Raw genomic sequence first — 19747 nt, 5'->3', positions numbered from 1 at the left:
GAACACCTTGGTCCTGTCCTTGCCAATGGGCAGGTGCACACATGCCCTCCCTCCCTCTCTCCTCTCTCCTCTCTCCTCTCTCCTCTCTCCTCTCTCTCTCTCTCTCTCTCTCTCTCTCTCTCTCTCTCTCTCTCTTACACACACACTACACCTACCTTGATCGGAAGACAGAAAGGGGGCAGGAAAGTGGCCGGTAGTTTTTCAGTCAGAGAAGCTGGACCAGTTGCAGACCCCGCCCCCTCCTCTGCACCCAGAGGCCAGCCATGTGGCCTGGCTCAGAGACCTCTTTTCCCTGGGTCCTCTGGGGAGGGAGGGAGGGCTTTCGTTCAACCTCCCAGTCACAGTCCACAAGCTGAGGGGCCTGTCACCTCTCTCCTGACTTGTCCCCTCTAGCGACATCCCCAGCGGCTGGGCTGGGCTCTGGGCAGGGAAGATCTGGCTGGAGAGTGGGTGGCAGTGAATGGCTGCTCTGAGTCTCTGGAATCCTACAGAGTTATGGGAGTCAGCCAGCTGAGCTGCCCTGAACACAGGGCCACGCAGGGAGGGGGATGCCCTGGTGTTCCACCTAACCCTTGACTGGCCCCTTGAGAGGTATCGCCAGTGAGAGAGAACAGGGTTACTCCAACGATGATGCCATTGTTTGCCCCATGCAACTTCCCTCTGCCCTCCCTCTTCACCCCCCCCAGAAGTCTGGTGACCCTGGAGCTACCTGTGCCCATGCCCCTGAGTTCTTGCCTCAAGTTGCAGTTTTTGAGTATGCATCTATACCCTTCAAAACCATTCTCTGAGATCCCATTTGCTCCAGACAGATCCTAGACGAAGACTCAGGGTATGAAGGTAGCTGGCCCTGGCCCAGACCTCAAAGAAATCCACAAATCCATCCAAGCTGGCCCTGGCGAGGCAGATTCTCAGCAGCCCCTGGCCACTGGACTGGAATAGGTACCCTTTCCTGTGTGCCCCCAGCACCAGGCTGGCTTTGTCACACAATGGTGTAATAAGGACCGTGGTGGGAAGAGCCACCACTGGCTGGTTACTTACTTTGTGTCAGGCACTGAGCCAGGCTCAGGGAACTCAGAGTCTGCTCGGGAAGACAGATATGTAAGCAGATTCCTCACAGTATTAGCCACAGAGTACGTGACAGGGACATCCCCCAGACACTCACTCTGACCCAGGAGCTAAGCTAAACATTCTCCGGGCATGTCTCCTAATCATCACCTCGTCGCTTGCTTTTTGCCAATGAGGACACTGTACCCCACAACACTGTGGGGCCCTATGTACTACGCTCCTTGGCGAATGACCTTCTGGCTTGGCCAATAGAACTTTCTGTGATAATGGAAATGTTCTATATCGCCACTGCCCAATAAAATGGCCACTAGCCACAGGTGGCTCCTGAGTACTCGTCATGATTCTCTGATGACCAAGGACCTGACGAATTCATCTGATTCCGTTTGAACGTGTGTCTACTGTACCGGACAGCACCGTTCTGAAGGACCTGCCTCTTACTATTCTCCGGGCCCCAGGACCTGGCAAGAACCACGGAGTATGTTTCTGTAGAGTGACTAAATGGTGACTATGTGGGCCTGGGATCCTCCCCTCTCATCCCTTCTCTCCCCTTCAAGCTTTAGGTTTCCAAAGCTGGCTATGCTCTGGTTACCAGGGCAACCTGCAAGAAATCACAGTGGAAGGGGGGAGGGGCACTGTCTGAGTTCTCCCCCCCCTCCCTACATGTTTTGAGGCCCCCGAGGAAAGAAAGAAGTGGCTGGGGGAAGACACAAAATCTGCCTGGACAGCCTGGGGAGCAAGCTCTGTAGAGCCCACCTCTGCTCCATTACGTTACTTCCTGGGGGTCCAGCAGCCTGAGCTGGAGTCAGGGGCCCTGTGGTCTCCTTGCCCGACCACTCTCACTATAAGACCCCTGTCTGCTAGGCTGGGCGGTGGTGGCACACGTCTTTAATCCCAGCACTCGGGAGGCAGAGGCAGGTGGATCTCTGTGAGTTCGAGGCCAGCCTGGTCTGCAGAGTGAGTTCCAAGAGAGCCAGGGCAACACAAACCCTGTCTTGAGGAGGAAGAGGAGGAGGAGGAGGAGGAGGAGGAGGAGGAGGAGGAGGAGGAGGAGGAGGAGGAGAAAGACTCCTAGGTCTCAGCTGTCTTTTCAGTTAGAGATTAGATGCCCTCATGCGATTTCTTCCAGCCTAAAGATCTAGAATCCTCCCTCCTCCCTCCTTTCAGAGCAGGACCTGAGTCTCGTCCATCTCTGCTTTCCACATGCCGGGCTGCCTCTCTCCTTCCCCTCCAGCGTTGGCTGGCTCCAAGCAAGCTGTTTAGGATTTTGTCATCTGCAGCCCCTGTAGGCAGGAAACGTGTATTCAACCTCATGTGTACAGGTATATAATGTAAGTATATAAACCCAGTACTTACTGATAAATAATTCAGGGAGATTCATTTTACCTGGGGGTTTAGTGCAGTGGCAGAGCACTCAACAAGTATGTATTAAGGCCACCAGTTCAATCCCCAGAACCACAAAAAATAAATAACATTAAATTGAAAAAAAAAAAATTTAGGGTTGGGGATTTAGCTCAGTGGTAGAGTGCTTGCCTAGCAAGCACAAGGCCCTGGGTTAGGTCCTCAGCTCCGGGGAAAAAAAGAAAAGAAAAAGAAATTTTAAAGCAACTCTTTGGGTCGGGGGGAGCTGATGAGATGGCTCAGTGGTTAAGGGCACTGGCTGCTCTTCCAGAAGTCCTGAGTTCAATTCCCAGCAACCACATGGTGGCTCACAACTATCTGTAATGGGATCTGATGCCCTCTTCTGGTATGCACATGTCTTTCCAGACAGAGCACTCATACATAGAAAATAAATTAAAAAAAAAACAAAAAAACAATTCTTTGGTACACATAAAATTTTACCATTTGTTAAAGACAACAAATTTGCATACTAATGAGATGGATATGACTTTATTTTATTTTACTAAATCTTAGCTGTTTACTCAATGCTGTAGAATGTAAAGCATCTTCAGTATTTTTTAGACTTGATGGATATTTTGATTTTTTTTTCAAGATGGGGTTTCTCTGTATAACAGCCCTGGCTGTCCTGGAACTCTCTTTGTAGACCAAGTTGGTCTCAAACTCACAGAGATCTGCCTGCCTCTGCCTCCCGAGTCCTGGGATTAAAGGTGTTCACCACCATGCCTGTCCTATATTTTGATTTTTATAATTCACAATGCTGAGAATGCCGCTTTGCATAAATCAAAAGTATAATAATGGCAGGAATGTGTTCAGAAATTGTTAGAAATTCTTCCCTACTCCCAAGTCAAATTCTCCTTAATGACTCTTTGGAACTCCAGACAGCAACAGAAACAGCAGTGTTTTGTTTTAGACAGGTTCTCACGCATGCCAAGTTGGCCTTAAACTTCCAAGAATGACCTTGAGCTTCTGCTCCTCGGGCCTCCACTGCTGAAGGATGCGATTGTGGATGAGCACTCCAGCACCTGGTTTACGCACTGCTATGGATGGGGCGAACTTTATCCTTAGGTGATGAGAAACGACAGCAGGAAGACACTGACGTCGCTTCCCATCTATGATGGCACTAAAAGCACTGCAATGTATAATATACCATCGTCTCTGCCAGGCCTTAGGTGGCATATGGAGTGGTGGTCAAAGTGTGCACGCTGAATGTTCAATACCAAGGGTGGACAGTGAGAGTATGCCCAGCCAACACACAGGAATTGGCCAGAAACCTACAGATTTGTTTCGAGTTTGATTTTGAATTAATTTGTGGTTGTTGTGCATTCGGAAACCTTTTACTGTTGCCCAGTTTTTACCACCTCCACATTCAGTTACTGGTGGCCACCCACAGTTTTTACAGTCTGGGGTTAGTAGAGTTCACTGCCTGTCCAGCCATTGCAAAGTTGGGTCTAGCTGCCCTCTAGTGGCCGAAGGTGGCAATGCCCTCCTTTACATCCACACTTTCCCATCAAAGACAGAGAAATTGACAAGTGTCCTCCACTCCCTGACAAGAGGCCCGGGCTATGAGATTTCTCAAACATGTGATTCTGCAGCCATGTGGTTTTGAACATCCCTTCGTCTCTCTTAGCTCCACTTTGTCCTGTAATAGGGGTTGGATTAGACAGCCTGGGTAACAAACCATTCCAAAACCCTCGGGGCTTATCACACTGAAAGCTGGTTTCTCATGGACCGACTAAATTCGGTGCCATCTCCACTCCAGGACCTGACAGAGCCTTCCAGAGCATTGCCAGTGATTGTGACAAACTGAAGGTTAGTGAACTCCTTGCCAGCTACTAAAGGCTTTGGCCTAATATCAACTCATTGCCCAGAACTAGCAGGATGACCCACCTATCACACGAAGGTAGGAAAGTAAAATCCTACTGCCTACTGAGAGATGGGGAGCCAGGGATATTTGGTAAGCAGTGATGTAGACTCACAGGTTGCTGTAAGAATGACCTCAGGGAGCTTCGAAGACGCTCATGGCCCTGTTAGGATATGTTACACTCACTCCATGTAAGCCATGAAAATTGGGATCTCTGGGGCTAGGGATAGCTTGGTAGTAGATTGTATACACAGTGTGTATAAAACCGTGAATTCAGCCGTACATACACACGCACAGTTGTGGCCTTGGAATTCCTATTTTCTTGTCTATTCACCCCTATAATTTCTTTTGGCTTCCATGAAGCTGTGGAAAGCTGTTCAAAGCCACAGAACCAAAAGGGGAAATGGACTTGCTGCAGTCACACAGTGAGTCATTGGCGGGACACTCAGATCTCCATACTTCAAGTTCTGGGGCTCTCACTTTATGGGGCGAGAGGGAGAAGATCTGCCTACCTGGGTCCTCGGGAAAGATTGTTAACTGACACTGTGGCCACCGTAGGTGCGGCCCTGGTCACATGTGTGTACGTATGGACAGGTTGTGCTTGCATGGGTGTGTGCCTGCGTGTAGAAGTCAGAGGTCAATGTTGGATGTCTTCCTCAATCACTCTCCATCTTATTTCTCTGAGACAGAGTCTCTCAATGAACGTGGAGCTCACCGATTTAGCTGGGTTACCTGCCCTGTGAGCTCCCAGGAACTTCCCATCTCGGTTTCCCTTACAGGTACACCTGACTTGGATGTGGGTGTTCGGAGGGCAACTCATGTTTACACAACAAGCATTTCTACCTAGGAGTATTTCCCCAGCCCCGTGGCTGTGGGGTTTTTGTTTTGTTTTGTTTTGTTTTGTTTTGGGGGGCGGTTGTTGGTTGGTCTTGCTTTTCAAGACAGGGTTCCTCTGTGTAGCCATGGTAGTCCTGGGACTTGCTCAAGGTTAGTAGACCAGACTAACCTCGAACTCACAGAGATCCACCTGCCTCTGTTTCTTGAGTACTGGGCTTAAGGGCGTGCACCACCGTGGCCAACTCCCGTGGCCACCTTTCGGAGGATGCCGACAGCCTCCGCTCTGCTCTCTAGCTGGTCTTTCAGCCTCTTGCAGCCCTCGAGCTCAGGCACAGTGGAGAAGACTGGGGGAGGGACAAAGAGACGCCTGTCCTGCCCTCTCGGCTGCAAGCTGAACATTGTATTCATTCCTGCTCGGGACTCTGCACATTCTCATTCCCTGTCCTCTCACTCTGGGCTGAGCCCATACACACCCACCCTGCCATGCCCTGCCAGCTCCTGGGACTCTGCAAAACCTCCTAAAAGCAGTTGAAAAAAAAAAATCCCCTGCCGTCTTGGTCTCTAAGCAGATGGCAGCCCCTGGTAAGCCCCTGGGGTCCCTGCTTGAACACCAAGCCCACTGGTCACCATGACCAGACACTTCTCCATGACATCAATAAATCACATATAAACTAGGGCAGAAGTAAGTTACTGGTGGGGTGACAAGGAGGTGGCAGCAGGTTTTCTCCTGAGTCTGAGCTGTGCTTGAAAAGATACCCTCTGGCCTGGTGGTGGTGGTGGTGGTGGTGGTGGTGGTGGTGGTGGTGGTGGTGGTGCAGGTGCACACCTTTAATCCCAGCACTCGGGAGACAGAGGCAGGCGGAGCTCTGTGAGTTCGAGGCTAGCCTGGGCTACAGAGTGAGTTCCAGGAAAGGTGCAGAGAAACCCTGTCTTGAAAAACCAAAAAAGAAAAAGAAAAAAGAAAAGAAAGAAAGAAATGCTGAGGATACAGTTGGTTCTGTTGCTCTTTCTATCCCGTCAGGAACATGTCCTTCCACCGTTGAGAGGCAGAAAACACACCTTTCGTGAAGAGTCACTTCCTCTCTCATGTAAAATAATCATCGTCAGACTTCCTTGAGTTTCTCTTTTCCCTCCGGCCATCAGGAAACTCGAGGATAATAACAGTATGATGGTAGGGATAAGCTTTTCAAGAGGACAAACGCTTCATGACGCATGACAGGGTGACATCACAATGAGTCTGTCATAAGATGTAAGTGATGTCATACATCGCCTTGTGATAACAAAAGAAATGCGGGTCGGCTGAGAAAGGAGCTCAGAGCGGCTGCCCTCCAGAATGAGCTTCGTCGGGAGAGAGCCTCGTCACCATGGCAGCCGGATGAATTAGGAGAACATTTAAGAGGGACAGACAGTGCGTGGAGGCAGACAGCACCGGGAGCCTTAAAGGGAGAGGAGCTGCATCCATTTAAAACCTGGAGAGGAGCCGGGCAGTGGTGGCGCACGCCTTTAATCCCAGCACTCCGGAGGCAGAGCCAGGTGGATCTCTGTGAGTTCGGGGCCAGCCTGGTCTACAGAGTGAGATCTGGGACAGGCACCAAAGCTACACAGAGAAACCCTGTCTCGAAAAACCGAAACAAAAAACAAAAAAACAAACCTGGAGAGGGCCAGGCACAGTGGCGCACGCCTTTAGCCCCAGCACTCAGAAGGCAGATCTCAGTGAGTTCAAGGCCAACCTGGTCTGTAAAGTGAGTTCTAGGACAGCCAAGTCTACACAATGAGACCTTGTCTCTAAAAAACCAAAGCAATAACAATAGCAAGAAAAATGGAAAGGATGCTTTCCACTGACTGTCTCCTGGGGTTCTGTTTGTCTTACTGCTGTTCTTGAGACAGGGTCTCTCCCACGTAGCCCAATCTGGCCTTGAACTCTCGACCCTCCTGCCTCTACCTCTTCAAGTGCTGAGATTAACAGAAGTCAGTGGTTATGCCCAGTTTATAGCACAGCGATTGAATGCCAGGCTTTGTGCAGACCAGGCGAGCACTCCAGCAACAGAGGTATTCCCCAGCCCACCCCCAGCCCATGCGCTATGTTCTGTGAATGATCACAACACTGGAGATGGGTCAAACCACAGTGAGTTGAGGACCACTTGCGTTTCCTCCTTGGAGACATGAGAAGGATCGGCTGAAACCTTCGCGGCTCCTTCTGGAAAGAACAAATGTGAGTGAACATTTATGTAACAAGGCCCACGATGAGAATGGAAAGAGATGCCAGTCTGAGACCAGAGGGCTTGATGAATCCCCAGAGACCCTCCCACACCCCAACCATCCCCAGCTTCAGAACACTTGGTGGTAGATGTTAGACAGAGGCCGCTCTTCTGGGGACTTCAGAGGCTCTGGTTGGAGTCCAGTCAACACTCTCCTTGTCACAGTCTTGCTCGGAGTCATGAATTTCACACTTCAGACCCAGAGTGGCTCGAATTCTATTTTTAAAGGAGTCAGAAATGAGGTTTTAATGTGAACCCCTGACTTGCAAATGCTAGCAGCCAACTGCATCTTCTCAAAATGCTGGGGAATAAACCAGACTTGGCTGCAGGCCACATGGGAGCCCAAGGCCCTCCCCAGCTCAGCTGGTCAAGCCCAGGCTACTCCCAAAGGGCCTGTTTGGTATGGCTTGGTGGACAGGGGGTGAGTTATAGTATTCTGGAACCTACCTTCCCGTCAAGACAGTCTGAGAGAGCTTCCTTGTTCTGAGATAACTTAGGCCCAGGGCATGTTGTCAGTCCAAGTGGGCCCCCACCCAAGCTGGACCATGTGTAGGGCCCTGCGCCATATTAAGGAGATCATTTCAAACTGGGCACTTGGCCTAGGGTAAGGGATGAGTCCCTCTCCTGAGCTACTGGCACTTCAGCAAGAGCCTGGAACAGGTGAGCCTGTCCAAGATGGTTGGAGATACAGGACAGAAAACGTGCTGGCCTGAATACCAGGTGAGGGGCATATGCCTGAGATCCCGGCACCTGAGAGGTGGAGGCAGGAGGAGGGTTAGGAGTTCAAGCCCAGTGTCAGCTACATAGTGAGTCTAAGACAAGCCTGGGCTGTATGAGACCCTGGTAACTTGATGGAGGGAAGGAAGAAAGGAATAGAAAGGCTGCCAGCAGCTCCCATGGTGTAAGGACGAAGTCAATGGCTGATTAAAAGGTACACAGAAAGCTGGGCGTGGTGGTGCTCGCCTTTAATCCCGGCACTCGGGAGGCAGAGGCCAGCCTGGTCTACAGAGTGAGTTCCAGGACAGTCAGGACTGTTTCACAGAGAACCCTGTCTTCAAACAAACAAACAAACAAACACAAACAAATAAACTGAAGGTACATGGAAGCAAGATTAGAAGGTGGCTGGAGAGGAACAGAGGTGTGGTTCCGGGGTCGAGACCTTTCCTAGCCTGCACACAACTCTAGGTCCTATCTCTGAGGCAGGTAAAAAAAATCCTACAGGATCTGCCTGGTTCTAGAGATCCTGAGCCCTCGTGAGCTTTCTTGTAAAGGTCCAGAGCTCACAGTCCTCTGATACCTTTCCTTCCCTGCTCAAGCTGGGGGCGTCAGGTTTCTGCCCCCCAGAAGCCATCACCCCTAACTTATGCACAAGGCTTCTGCTTGGGCCCTCTGCAGCCCCCTGCCTCAGGACATGGCTGTCTTCCGAAAATAACAACACTGAGCTTCTGGTCTTGGCTTCACACCTCTTGCCATTTAGATTAGCACAAAAAGAAAAATGTCACAAGTGGCTTCTTGTGAAACCTGCCACCTGCCACCTCGATAACCTGTAGAGGAGGAGTCTCCGAATACACCAGGGCCTAGCCTGAGGCAACCCTCGGCTCTGTACCCAGTGAGTGGGTTGGCCCCCATGATCTTGTGGGGTGATCTGAAAAACACAGCAAGAGCTCTACCCTCTGGGGAGGGCCTCATAGAACTCACTGCCTTGCTGATCTCTCGGCGACCTTCTGCTTGCCCACAGCACATGCTCAGACCCCGAACTCTCGGGTTCACCAAACTCTAGGGACTGCTAGCCACATACCCTGCCCTCAGACTTCCAGACCCTAACCCAAGTGGCAATAACCAGGGGTGACCCTAATGACCCTTCCGTTCTGCAAGCTTGTTTCCTCTCTGTAAAATAATAACCTCCTGGGGCTGGAGAGATAGCTCAGCGGTTAAGAGCACTGGCTTCTCTTCCAGAGGTCCTGAGTTCAATTCCCAGCAGAGGTCCTGAGTTCAATTCCCAGCAGCCACATCCCAGCTCACAACCATCTGTAATGAGATCTGGCGCCCTCTTCTGGCCTGCAGGGACACATGCAGGCAGAATACTGTATATATAACAAATAAATAAATCTTTAAAAAATAACAATAATAATAATAACCTCCTTCCTCTCCTTCACTCATCCAACATCCTTCCCCCTTCCCTAGTCATGGTCAGAGCTGTCTGGCCAATCAGGGTATCCCAACCAGAACTCACAGGCTTTCGGGCTAGTAAGAGTCTATCTGCTAAACTTTCTCAGTTTTAAGTGACCTCCTCATGTTCCTCCTCTTTTTAGTTTTTGTTTTGTTTCATTTTTTTTTTTCTAGAATATTCCTTATTGAGTACACTGTAAGGAAGTGATGTGCTGGGGAGTCCCTAGAGTGTTGCTTCCTGAGACTTGCTCTTTGAAATCAAGGCGCTGGGGCTGGAGAGATGGCTCAGTGGCTAAGAGCACTGGCTGCTCTTGCAGAGGACACGGGTTTGTTTCCCAGCACCCACATGGTGGCTCACAACCTCTGTAACTCCAGTTCCAGGGACTCGAACACGCGCTCCTGGCCTCTGCAGGCTCTGCACACATGTGGTGCATGTACATTACATGCATGTACATTACATGCATGTACGCAAAACTCTTCTACACATAGAATAAAAGTAAATAATTTTCTTTGTTTGTTTTTCAAGACAGAGTTTCTCTGTGTAGCCCTGGCTGTCCTGGAACTTGCTCTGTAGACCAGGCTGGCCTTGAATTCAGACATCCACCTGTCTCTGTCTCCCGAGTGTTGGGATTAAAGGCATGCGCCACCACTGCTAGGCTTAGTGAAAAAAATTTTTTAAGACTTGAAGGTACTGAAAACTGTGTAAGTCTGGAATTGGGAACTGGAAAGAACACCTGGCAGCCACATGGAGACATGAAATCTATGGGGGAAAAAAAAAAAGATAAATTCAGGGATGGAGAGAGAGTGTCCCGGTAACACCCCGAAGTTCTTAACCCCAGGCAGGCTGAGTCTAGAACTGAGCCTCTCTCTTTTATCTGTCCTGTTTGGCCTCCTTCACCTACTCCTGGTCTCCAGCAGTGAGGAGACAGGTGTGGCCACTCCTCAGATGAGCAAAGGAAGGTGGGAAGTCTCTCAGAGCTGCCGAGTAAGACATAAGGTAGTGAGGGCCATCGTTAGAGAGAGGCGAGGAGAGGACACGAGCTTTGCTAGAATGTGCCCTTGAGGTGCCCTTGAGGAGCTCATGCCGTTCCTGGGTCAGGCCTGTGGACAAATAACAGCCCAGTCTCTCAGCCTAAAAATGGCTGCTTTTCCTCTCCCCGCCTTTAAGACAGAGCACAAGGCCTGGTCTGGAGTCAAGAGGTTGGGGTAGGGGTGAGGTACAGATGGGCCAAAGAATAACATGTGGGAGCCAGCTTTCCACCATGGAGATCAAACTCAACTTGTCAGGCTTGCGTATAGGCGCCATCTCACCTACCCAAGGTGGGCTTTTTTTTTTTTTTTTTTTTTTAAGAGTTATTTATTTTAGCTGGGCGGTGATGGCACACACCTTTAATCCCAGCACTCACGAGGCAGAGCCAGGCGGATCTCTGTGAGTTCGAGGCCAGCCTGGTCTACAGATCGAGATCCAGGACAGGCACCAAAGCTACACAGAGAAACCCTGTCTTGAAAAACCAAAAAAAAAAAAAAAAAAGTTATTTTTATTTTTATGCGTGTTTTGCCTAAATGTATGTATATGTATCATGTGTATGTCTGGTGTCCTCAGAGTTCAAAAGAGAGTGTCAGATTCCCTGAAACCAGTGTTACAGATGTTATGAGCCACACCGTGTAGGTGTTAGGAACTGAACCCGGGTCCTCTGCCAGCATGCTCTTAATGAGCTATCTCTCCAGCCCTATATTTCCTTAAGTTTTTTTTTTGTTGTTGTTGTTGTTCTTAAAACAGGGTCTCCCTGTGTAGCCTTGTCTGCCCTGAAACTCACAGAGATCCATCTGCCTCTGCCTCCTGAGTGCTGGGATTAAAGGCGTGCACTGCTACTCCCAGCCCTAGATAGGCTTTTTAATTAGATACACAGCCACCCAACTCAAGGCTACACCCCCAGACTCTCTTGCAGCTAAGATAGCCACATGTGTGATTAAATATCAAGCAGAGGAGATGCGTGGATACCACTGTCAGAGAGTCCCTCCAGGGAGCATCAACCCCACCTCCCCATCCCACCCCCACCCCCATCTCTCTGCTGCTCAGCTGCTCAGGATGCATGGGAACCAGTTCACTCTGAGCAGACAGCATCCCAGGCCAAGCAACATGAGGAACCCTGAATGGAAATGGCCGCCAAACCAGCTCTGGACAGCCTCCTTGCCTTAGGACCCTGTTGTCTTCATCTCAGTGACTGATGTTTATCTTCTGGCCTGTCCTCAACTCCAGGGATTCCAGGTAACATGTTTGATTGTCCCCAGGAGCTGGAGAGATGGCTCAAGCTCTTCCAGAAGACTCAAGTTTGGCTCCCAACATCCATGTCAGGTGGCCCACAACCACCTCTAACTCTAGCTCCAGGAGATCCAGCGTCATCTTCTGGCCTCCCAGGGTACACATATACACGTGGCATACACATACAAACACATACATATAAATAAAAATCTTTCAGTGTTTGATCATCCACATAATTTGTGTTTGTTTGCATGCACACTTATTATGTAGGTGTGGATGTGTGTGCACATGTGTACATATGGACCTAGTGGTCACTCTCATGGACCATTCCTCAGAAGCCATCCACCTTGTTTTGTTTTGTGTTTGTGTATGTGTGTGTGTGTTTGTGTGTGTGTGTGTGTGTGTGTGTGTGTGTGTGTGTGCAGATGTACACACCCATACACCCATGCAGGCACATGTAAGGGCCAGAGGTCAACTTCAGGTCAACATCTCTCTCAACCTTATTGTTTTTGAGAGAGGGCCTTTCACTGAGTCTAGAGCTAACCATTTCAGTGATGTTGGCTGGCCAGTAGGAGTCACTTGTTCCCCCAGCCCCTCCACCCATGCTAGGGATATGGATGCATGCCACTGCACCCAGATTTTAGGCGGATGCTGAGGATCCAAACTGATGCTTGTACAGTTTGCGGCCAACCTGAGCTACATGAGACCCTGTCTAAAAATAAAACAAAGCAAGAAAATGTGAGGATGTAAAATAAAACATTTTGATTGTCCTGGTAGGAGAAGCAGCTAATGCTGTGGCTTCTTGTGGGTAGAATTCCAGCTGCTATCTCCTGCAGTCCCAGAACACTCCCCTGCCCCAACCACCAGTGGTCCATGCTGTCAGTTGAGAATCTCTGCTCACCTTCGTTGAGATGTGCTGTTCCCATCACCACCAAGCTGATGTGTTTTTCACACAGCCCCAGACAGGCACGATCCTGCTTTTGAGAAAGAACAATCCTGCACACGTAGCCATGAAAACTTTATTAGATTTGAATAAATGCAGATGGAGGCCCCACCTGAAGAGAGAGATGAAGGCTGCCCATTTGGACCACAATGTCAAGTAATGACGTCTCCACACAGGAGGAGCTTCCGGAGTGAGCAGGCAGGGCCAGGCTGGGCCCTGGAAGTGCAGCATGGGACAGAGAGGGAACATGGGCAGAGGCTCCTGTGGGCCACCTCAGCCTAGGGGGGAAGTGGAAGAGTCCAGCAGAAGGCAGGGGCTGGAGCCTACTGTGGATGGTCCCCACACAGCCCCCACAGAGCCCACTCCACCCCCCCCCTACTGCCTGCTCTGCCCGGGGACCCCCATTCTCTTTCTCATACACACATAACTCTCACCTACTAGAGCCTGCTGGCACGCGCGCACACACACACACACACACCACACACACCCTTCTCAAAGTCTTGCCCTTCTGCACACTTCCACCACACACTATCACTCATTCTAAGCCTGAGCCCACCGAGGTGGGTGGGGCTGGTCTGAAGCAAGCTGGCATCCTTCTGATGAAATGCTTTTCCTGGGTCAGCTTTGAGGGCAGCAGCCCCGCGGCGCAGCTGCGAGGCAGAGATGGGAGCTGGAAGCAACTGGGAATTCCGTGGGACAGTCATAACTGACTCCAGATGGAGGTGCAGGAGCTTGGACAGCACTTAAAGGCACTGAGGGCCAGTGGAGGATGTCCCCAGAGCTAGGAAGGGAAGGCATGGTGTGAGCAGGCTTGATGCCGAGCTTTTGAGCTTGGAGTAGCAAATAAGATAGATATTCAAGTGCCTGGTTTCTACGCAGGGGCCTCCCTGAACAACAAGGGCCTCTACTGGGCTACAGATGCATGGATGGAAAGATCAAGGGATCGTCCTTGGTCTCAGACTTCTGGGCCTCCGAAAGCCAGGTTGTCCCGCACCATCAGCGTCTTGCGGAGATCACGGTCCACCAGGGGGCGCTGCATGCGCCACTTGTGCGCCTCCTGCAGGCCAGGCTCGAAGTAGTAGATGCAAGCTCCAAAGCCCACCAGGATGAGGACGGAGATGACCAGGTAGACAGGCACGAACCAGTCCAGAAAGTGCGGCATCGCGGCGGCTTTGGCTGCCAAGACACAGTCATGAGGACACGAGAAGGGCTCCTTGGTAGTACCCACCCAAAGAGAGAGACCCGAGTGCCTTCCAGCATCATGTTACAGATGGGGGGACCGCCTAGGGGAGTGGGGGACAGTGCCTGACCAAGACGTCAGGGTGACTCAGCAGCCTTCCCCCCACGCACCATGCTGTTCCCTTCACATGAGGACACTCAGCTCTTACTCATCGCTCAAGAAAGAGATTTACAGCCCAGAGCTGTGCTGGCTCCCGAGTCTGTGCCCTCGGACAAGTGGCTTCCGGGTCTCAGCTTCCTCGGATGGAAGGGGAAACTAGTCCAACCCCAGCACAGGTCATGGTGAGCATTCACTGATTGACTGATCTTTGCGGGGGCACAAAGCACTCACTGTAAAAGGACAAAGTGGAAGGAGCCTCCTCTGGTCTCCCCGCACCCTGAGGCCTGGCTGAACCCTGTCTTCTGCGGCTTGCCAACACCACCCACCCACCCACCCACCCACTCACACATGCAAGGATGACCGAGGCCACAGCTACATCAGGCAAGGTATGGCCTGGTGAAAATATAGTATTCAAACACCGGTCCCCAGAGCACTCGGCCTGGTATCCGTAGCATCTACACAGCCCCGTTTTGGAATTATGAGGCCACCGACGCTGGCTCCATATAACTTGGGTAAGATGAGAGCTTCTTTGGCTGCAAAGGGAAATAACGGCTCCTGAGTGGTATAGGGGTCTGGGGCTGTTAAGTGGGTTGGTGTGCGGAAGATTTCCCACACCAAGGCCTGCCCTATGAGAGGTGTCGTTCTTATGCTCTGACCTTCAGTTGCCTTATCTGCAGAAAGAAATGCAACTAGGGATCACTTCCTAAGTGCACTGTAAATGAAACTGAAACATGCATTCGAGCACGTGCACATGCGCGTGCAGGAGTCTCATAGCACAAGGATGGCGGTAGGAAGATAACACCCAGGTGTTGAATCGGGAGATTAAACTCAGATTGCCAGGCAAGGCAGGAAGGGACTCCAACCACTGAGCCATCTCACCAGCCCATTAGAAAAAAGAAGGGTTCAGTCCTCAGCTCTGAGAAACAAAAAGAAATGCTTTTTTTTTTTTTTTCTTTCCGAGACAGGGTTTCTCTGTGTAGCTTTGGAGCCTGTCTTGGATCTCACTTCGTAGACCAGGTTGAACTCAAACTCACAAAGATTCGCCTGCCTCTGCCTCCCGAGTGCTGGGGTTAAAGGCGCGCGCCACCACCACCCAGAGAAAAGAAATGTTTTTAGCCAGACATGATGGCACATGCGTATAATCCCAACACTCCAGAGGCAGAAACAGGCAGATCTCTGAGTTTGAGGCCAGCCTGGTCTACAGAGGGAGTTTCAGGACAGCCAGGGCTACACAGAGAAACCCTGTCTCAAAAAAAAAGAAAAAAAAGAAAGAAAGAAAGAAAGAAAGAAAGAAAGAAAGAAAGAAAGAAAGAAAGAAAGAAAAGAAAAAAAAGAAAAAACAGGTGGTGGTGACACACGCCTTTAATCCCAGCACTCAGGAGGCAGAGCCAGGCGGATCTCTGTGAGTTCGAGGCCAGCCTGGTCTACAGAACAAGATGCAGGACAGGCTCCAAAAATACACACAGAGAAACCTTGTCCTGAAAAAAAAAAGGTTTTGAGACAGGATCTCATAGTCCCGGCTGGCCTCAAATTCACTCTGTAGCCGACAATAACCTTAAACTTCTGAACTTCTGATCCCCATGTCTTGACCTCCCTAGTGCTGGGATTACAAGAGTGTGACTCTCTGCCTGGTTTACGAAGTACTGGGGATCAAACCCAGGGCTTCATGCAGCTAAGCAAGCACTCTACTAAATATACCCCAGCCCTATACTGTGGGTTTGGAACAATGCCATCTCAGGCCAAGCCAGACACAACAAATATTATCGACTGTTACTTTGAGCCATAAAAGGAAAAAGCAGGAACTTGGAGAGGAGCCTGTAAAGTGCTTCACAAAAGTCATGTGAACCCAGACTCCTAAGACTCTGTCCTGGTGGTGCCTTGGGTGAGAATGGTCCCCACAAGCTCATTATGTCTGTACATTGGATCCTCAGCTGGTGGAACTGTCTGGGAAGGACTGGGAGGTGTGGCCTTGTTGGAGTAGGTGTGTCATTAGGGACAGGCTTTGAGTCTTCAAAAGCCCACACTAATCCTAGTTAGCTAGCTCTTTCCCCACCCCACCCCGCCCCACCTCTCTCTTTCTGTCTCTCTCTGTCTCTGTCTCTGTCTCTGTTTCTCTCTCTCTGCCTCCTCTTGTAGATAAAAATGAGTTGTCAGCTGTTCCCGCCATCATGCCTTAGTTCTACCGTCATCTGAAACCATAAGCCCAACTCACTCTCCAAGTCCCCTTGTATTTTGTCACGGTACTAGAAAAGTCACAAATACAGCCGCCATCTGCTCTCTGCCAGCCTCCCTACCTCATGTCCCACGCTGTGTGCTATCACGGAACCGAGTGCCAGTCACCTGCTGCCCTGCAGTCCCCAGCCTTATGTCTGCTTTGATCTGCCTTAGTTCTTCGCATTCTCAATTATTGGGCAAACTTCAAAAGCCCAATCACCAAACGCCTTCTTCAGGGATGGAAAGAGGCAGGGTCTGCTTACCCCACCCCTATACCTCCCTTAGGTCTAGAAAGGGGGTCTGAGGAGGCCCCTTCTGCATAGCTGGCAGGGACAGCATTTTCACAGGCTTAACCAGGGCATATTGGCTGGGTGTCACTGTCCGTAGACCAAGGACAACACGGACGCCTGGACAAGCTACTGTCAAAGGATTACCCAACTGAGAAGTAGCAGAGCTGACTCCCAGTGAAGGCCTGAGGCTTGAGTCCTCTGTGACAGGGAAAAAAACTTCCCAAGCATGAGGCAATGAGCCGCCTTGGCTTCTGGTGGTGAGTGGGGCAGGGGAGTGGGCAGGATCACCCCCAGAGTGGGTTGAAGAAAAATGCCGTTATTCTGACCTCCCAACTCCAGCTCCTCCTGCCCCCTCTATTCCCAGGTGGCCTGTGGCCTTGGGATAGGGAGAGACGCTGCTTTCCGGTCCCGTGTCCATCTGGATCTCCCTTCCCCAGGCTTCCCATTGGCTGTCCTGAAATACAGCCAACAGCTAAAGGTGCCCTATTTCTGGAGGGATATATTAAAGGGTGGTTTATTGTCTTGAGTCAGGACTAGAGCAGCTGAGGTAGGGACAATGTGCAGGGCCCAGCCCCCTCCCACACATTGTCCTTTCTGGAGAGCCAAATAAAGAGTTCGGAACTGCTGGGTGCTGATGCTGTGCTGGGAGGCAGAGAAAGGGGCCCCAGGACCGAAACTTAAGTGTGAGAACGAGAGTCTGGGACAAAGCAGTATCTATCTATTTCACTTACAGAGATGGGGGCCCCTGCCTTCCCAATACTCTAGACAAAAATCCATGCATTCTGGGGCAACAGGGGACTCCTGGACCTCTTCCCGATTTCTCAGGGAATTTGACCTAAGTGAAGAGGAACACATTCACAGTCTCTCTCTGTGATCTTGGACCACTCCTCACCCTCTACAGGCTACAGGGTTCCCTGTGCACAATGGCAGGGTGCGGATGAGGGTTGCCAGACGATCTCTAAGAAAATCGCCAAGCCGGTTTGAGCCCAGGCTCTGCCTGGGCTGGTGTAAAGCTTACAGAGCTCCCACTCCCTATCTCCCAAGCCGCTAGCAATCCTCATGGCCCCAGCACGCCTGCAGACTCACCTCATACCCGTAGATGCCTGGTCTGCGGTCTCTGCACAAAGCACGCTGCCTCAGCCTGAGTGGCGGCTCAGTGTTGGCCAGTAGACTCAGTCACAGCTGCCGTCCCCAGAGACACTGCCATCTGTGGCCGCTGTGGGAGCTAGAGGCCAAGACTCCCACGGGAGATGGAGCTTCTCTAACCTGGCGGCCTCTGAGTCAGCCAAAAGACCACAGTCCCGAGCCGGCTTGGCACCCTGGTACCTCTCCTTGCCATCCAAGACCCTTCCCTCGGCACCCCCACATTCAGGATGGCAGGAGGTGGGACCTGTCTCGGCCAATCAGCAGCCAGACAGTGCAAGGGCTTTATCCTCTGTTGCCCTGGCAACCAGCTTTCTTTTCTGGATCCCTCTACTGTACACGTGGTTCAGCGGATGACAGGGAGAGCGGAATTCAGGGAGGGATGCGAGTCGCCCAGCAGGAACTAGGTCCCAAGGATGGCAGGCAGGGAGGAGGGAACCCAGGACAGACTAGGGTCTTTGTCAGGTGAACAGGGACACACCAACAGTATCAGGCAGAGCTGATGAGTGTTCCGTGTTATAAAGGGATGACCCAGGACTGAGTCTGAGGGCCAGCGGGGGCTGGTTCAGTGTCTAGCTCCTGGCTAGACACTTTTCAGTCCTTCATTTCTGTGAACCCACTTGTTATTCATCCAGGGTCACAAGGCTGGACAAGAGCGTGCCAAGGTAGGCACGCTAGCCTGCTTTCAGAGTCCTTCTGACAGCTCCCCCCGACACACACCTCCCCACACTACCCCCCCCCCCACGTTATCATCTCTACAGCTCACCAGGCACTAGCATCCCCCCTCAGCCCTCCTGCTGGCTGGGTGTTGGCCTGCTTGGCCGAGGGTCCGCCCAGATTCAGAGAAGTGAAGCTGCTGATTCAAAATCACCGGTGAGGGTTGAGGGTTGGGGGTTACCGGACCCAAGCTCTCAGCCTGGGTTCTCCCCTGGGGGCTCTAGCTGGAGTCTGGAGTCTGTGCGCTGTCTCTCATCCAGTGCACATTCTTTGAACAGCAATGGCTGTTGTCTCAAAAGGATGGAACAGCCCCCCCACGGACCCAGAAGATGCTCGGAGGACCTAGTCCCCCAGAGTCTGTTCCCAGAAAACCCGAGGACACCAAACCTTGCTTCTCCTCCTTCTCCTCCTCCTCCTCGTTCTTCTTCTTCAGAACTATGTAGCTCTGCCTGTCTTGGAACTCACTACGTAGACCATCTGGCCTTGATCTACCTGACTACCTGACTCTGCCTCTCAAGTGCTGGGATTAAAGGCTTGAACCACCCATTCTCAGCATGTACAGTAACTTCTGGTGTGTCAATTATGTCTCAACAAATATGTAAAGTGCGTAATAAATGGTCTGTAGGTATTGTTTTAGCCACTTTCTTAGTCAGGGTTTTACTACTGTGAAGAGACACCATGACCACAGCAACACTTATAAAGGAAAGCATTTAATTGGGGCTGGGTACAGTTTTAGAGGTTTAGTCCATTATCATCATGGTGATAAGCATGGATGGCAGCCTGCAGGCAGTCATGGTGCTGGAGAAGGAGCCGAGAGTTATTACATCTTGATCTACAGGTAGCAGGAGAGACTGTGTACCACCCTGGGCATAGCTTGAGCAAATGAGGCCTCAAAGCTCACCCCCACAGTGACACACTTCTTATAACAAAGCCACACCTACTCCAACAAGGCCACACCTCCTAATAGTGCCACTCCCTATGGGCCAAGCATTCAAACACATGAGTCTTGGGGCTATGCCTATTCAAACCACTACAGCCAGTGATTCTTTTAGTCATAGAAAAGCTTCATGGAAACCTGTAACAGAGGTAAAGCTGAGGCGGCTTCTGTTAAAGGATAAGATCTCTGGACCTCAACACTCAGATTCCCGCATCTTTCATAGGTGTCCCACGAGGGCCTCATAGAAGCCAGTCTTAAGAAAAATATTCGCTGGGCTGTGATGGCACTCAGTAACTCCAGTTCCAAGGGAATC

The 19747-nt window shown here is 51.0% G+C and overlaps 2 protein-coding genes and 1 long non-coding RNA gene across 13 annotated transcripts in view; 1 reads left to right on the top strand and 2 right to left on the bottom strand.

Annotated features, from left to right (window-relative positions):
* Septin3 (septin 3) overlaps positions 1 to 6373 on the bottom strand; it is a 31736-nt gene extending 25363 nt beyond the window's left edge. For 4 of the 10 annotated variants that reach the window (XM_076556412.1, XM_042265379.2, XM_076556414.1 and 1 more), the window contains exon 1: positions 1039 to 1631. The gene's annotated coding sequence lies outside the window, so the exon portion shown is untranslated. Of the gene's footprint in view, positions 1 to 155; positions 647 to 1038; positions 1632 to 2237; positions 2346 to 6220 lie in introns of those variants that run through there. The other 6 variants (XM_076556410.1, XM_076556411.1, XM_076556417.1 and 3 more) reach the window with 4 other exon arrangements.
* LOC121824507 (uncharacterized) lies at positions 2230 to 3737 on the top strand. The gene is made up of 2 exons (XR_006066425.2): positions 2230 to 2393; positions 3374 to 3737. It is a non-coding gene; the product is annotated as an uncharacterized LOC121824507 (long non-coding RNA).
* Positions 6374 to 12856: 6483 nt separating the features above from the next.
* On the bottom strand, positions 12857 to 18047 carry Smim45 (small integral membrane protein 45). 2 transcript variants are annotated; one of them, XM_076556408.1, is made up of 3 exons: positions 17724 to 18047; positions 14480 to 14666; positions 12857 to 13970 (listed from the first exon to the last, which is right to left on the bottom strand). In XM_076556408.1, the coding sequence occupies exons 2-3, from the start codon at positions 14481 to 14483 to the stop codon at positions 13750 to 13752; spliced, it is 225 nt and encodes a 74-aa protein (XP_076412523.1). In that variant the 5' UTR covers positions 14484 to 14666; positions 17724 to 18047; the 3' UTR covers positions 12857 to 13749. The 2 variants fall into 2 exon arrangements, with proteins under 2 accessions (XP_076412523.1, XP_076412524.1); XM_076556409.1 differs by lacking the exon at positions 14480 to 14666 and having other exon boundaries at positions 17724 to 18032.
* Positions 18048 to 19747: the final 1700 nt, after the last annotated feature.

This window comes from Peromyscus maniculatus, chromosome 20 (assembly GCF_049852395.1).
Source record: "Peromyscus maniculatus bairdii isolate BWxNUB_F1_BW_parent chromosome 20, HU_Pman_BW_mat_3.1, whole genome shotgun sequence".
NCBI lineage: Eukaryota > Metazoa > Chordata > Mammalia > Rodentia > Cricetidae > Peromyscus > Peromyscus maniculatus.
The sequence above is the reverse complement of the archived record's forward strand: the minus strand, read 5'-3'. Positions and strand labels throughout refer to the sequence as shown.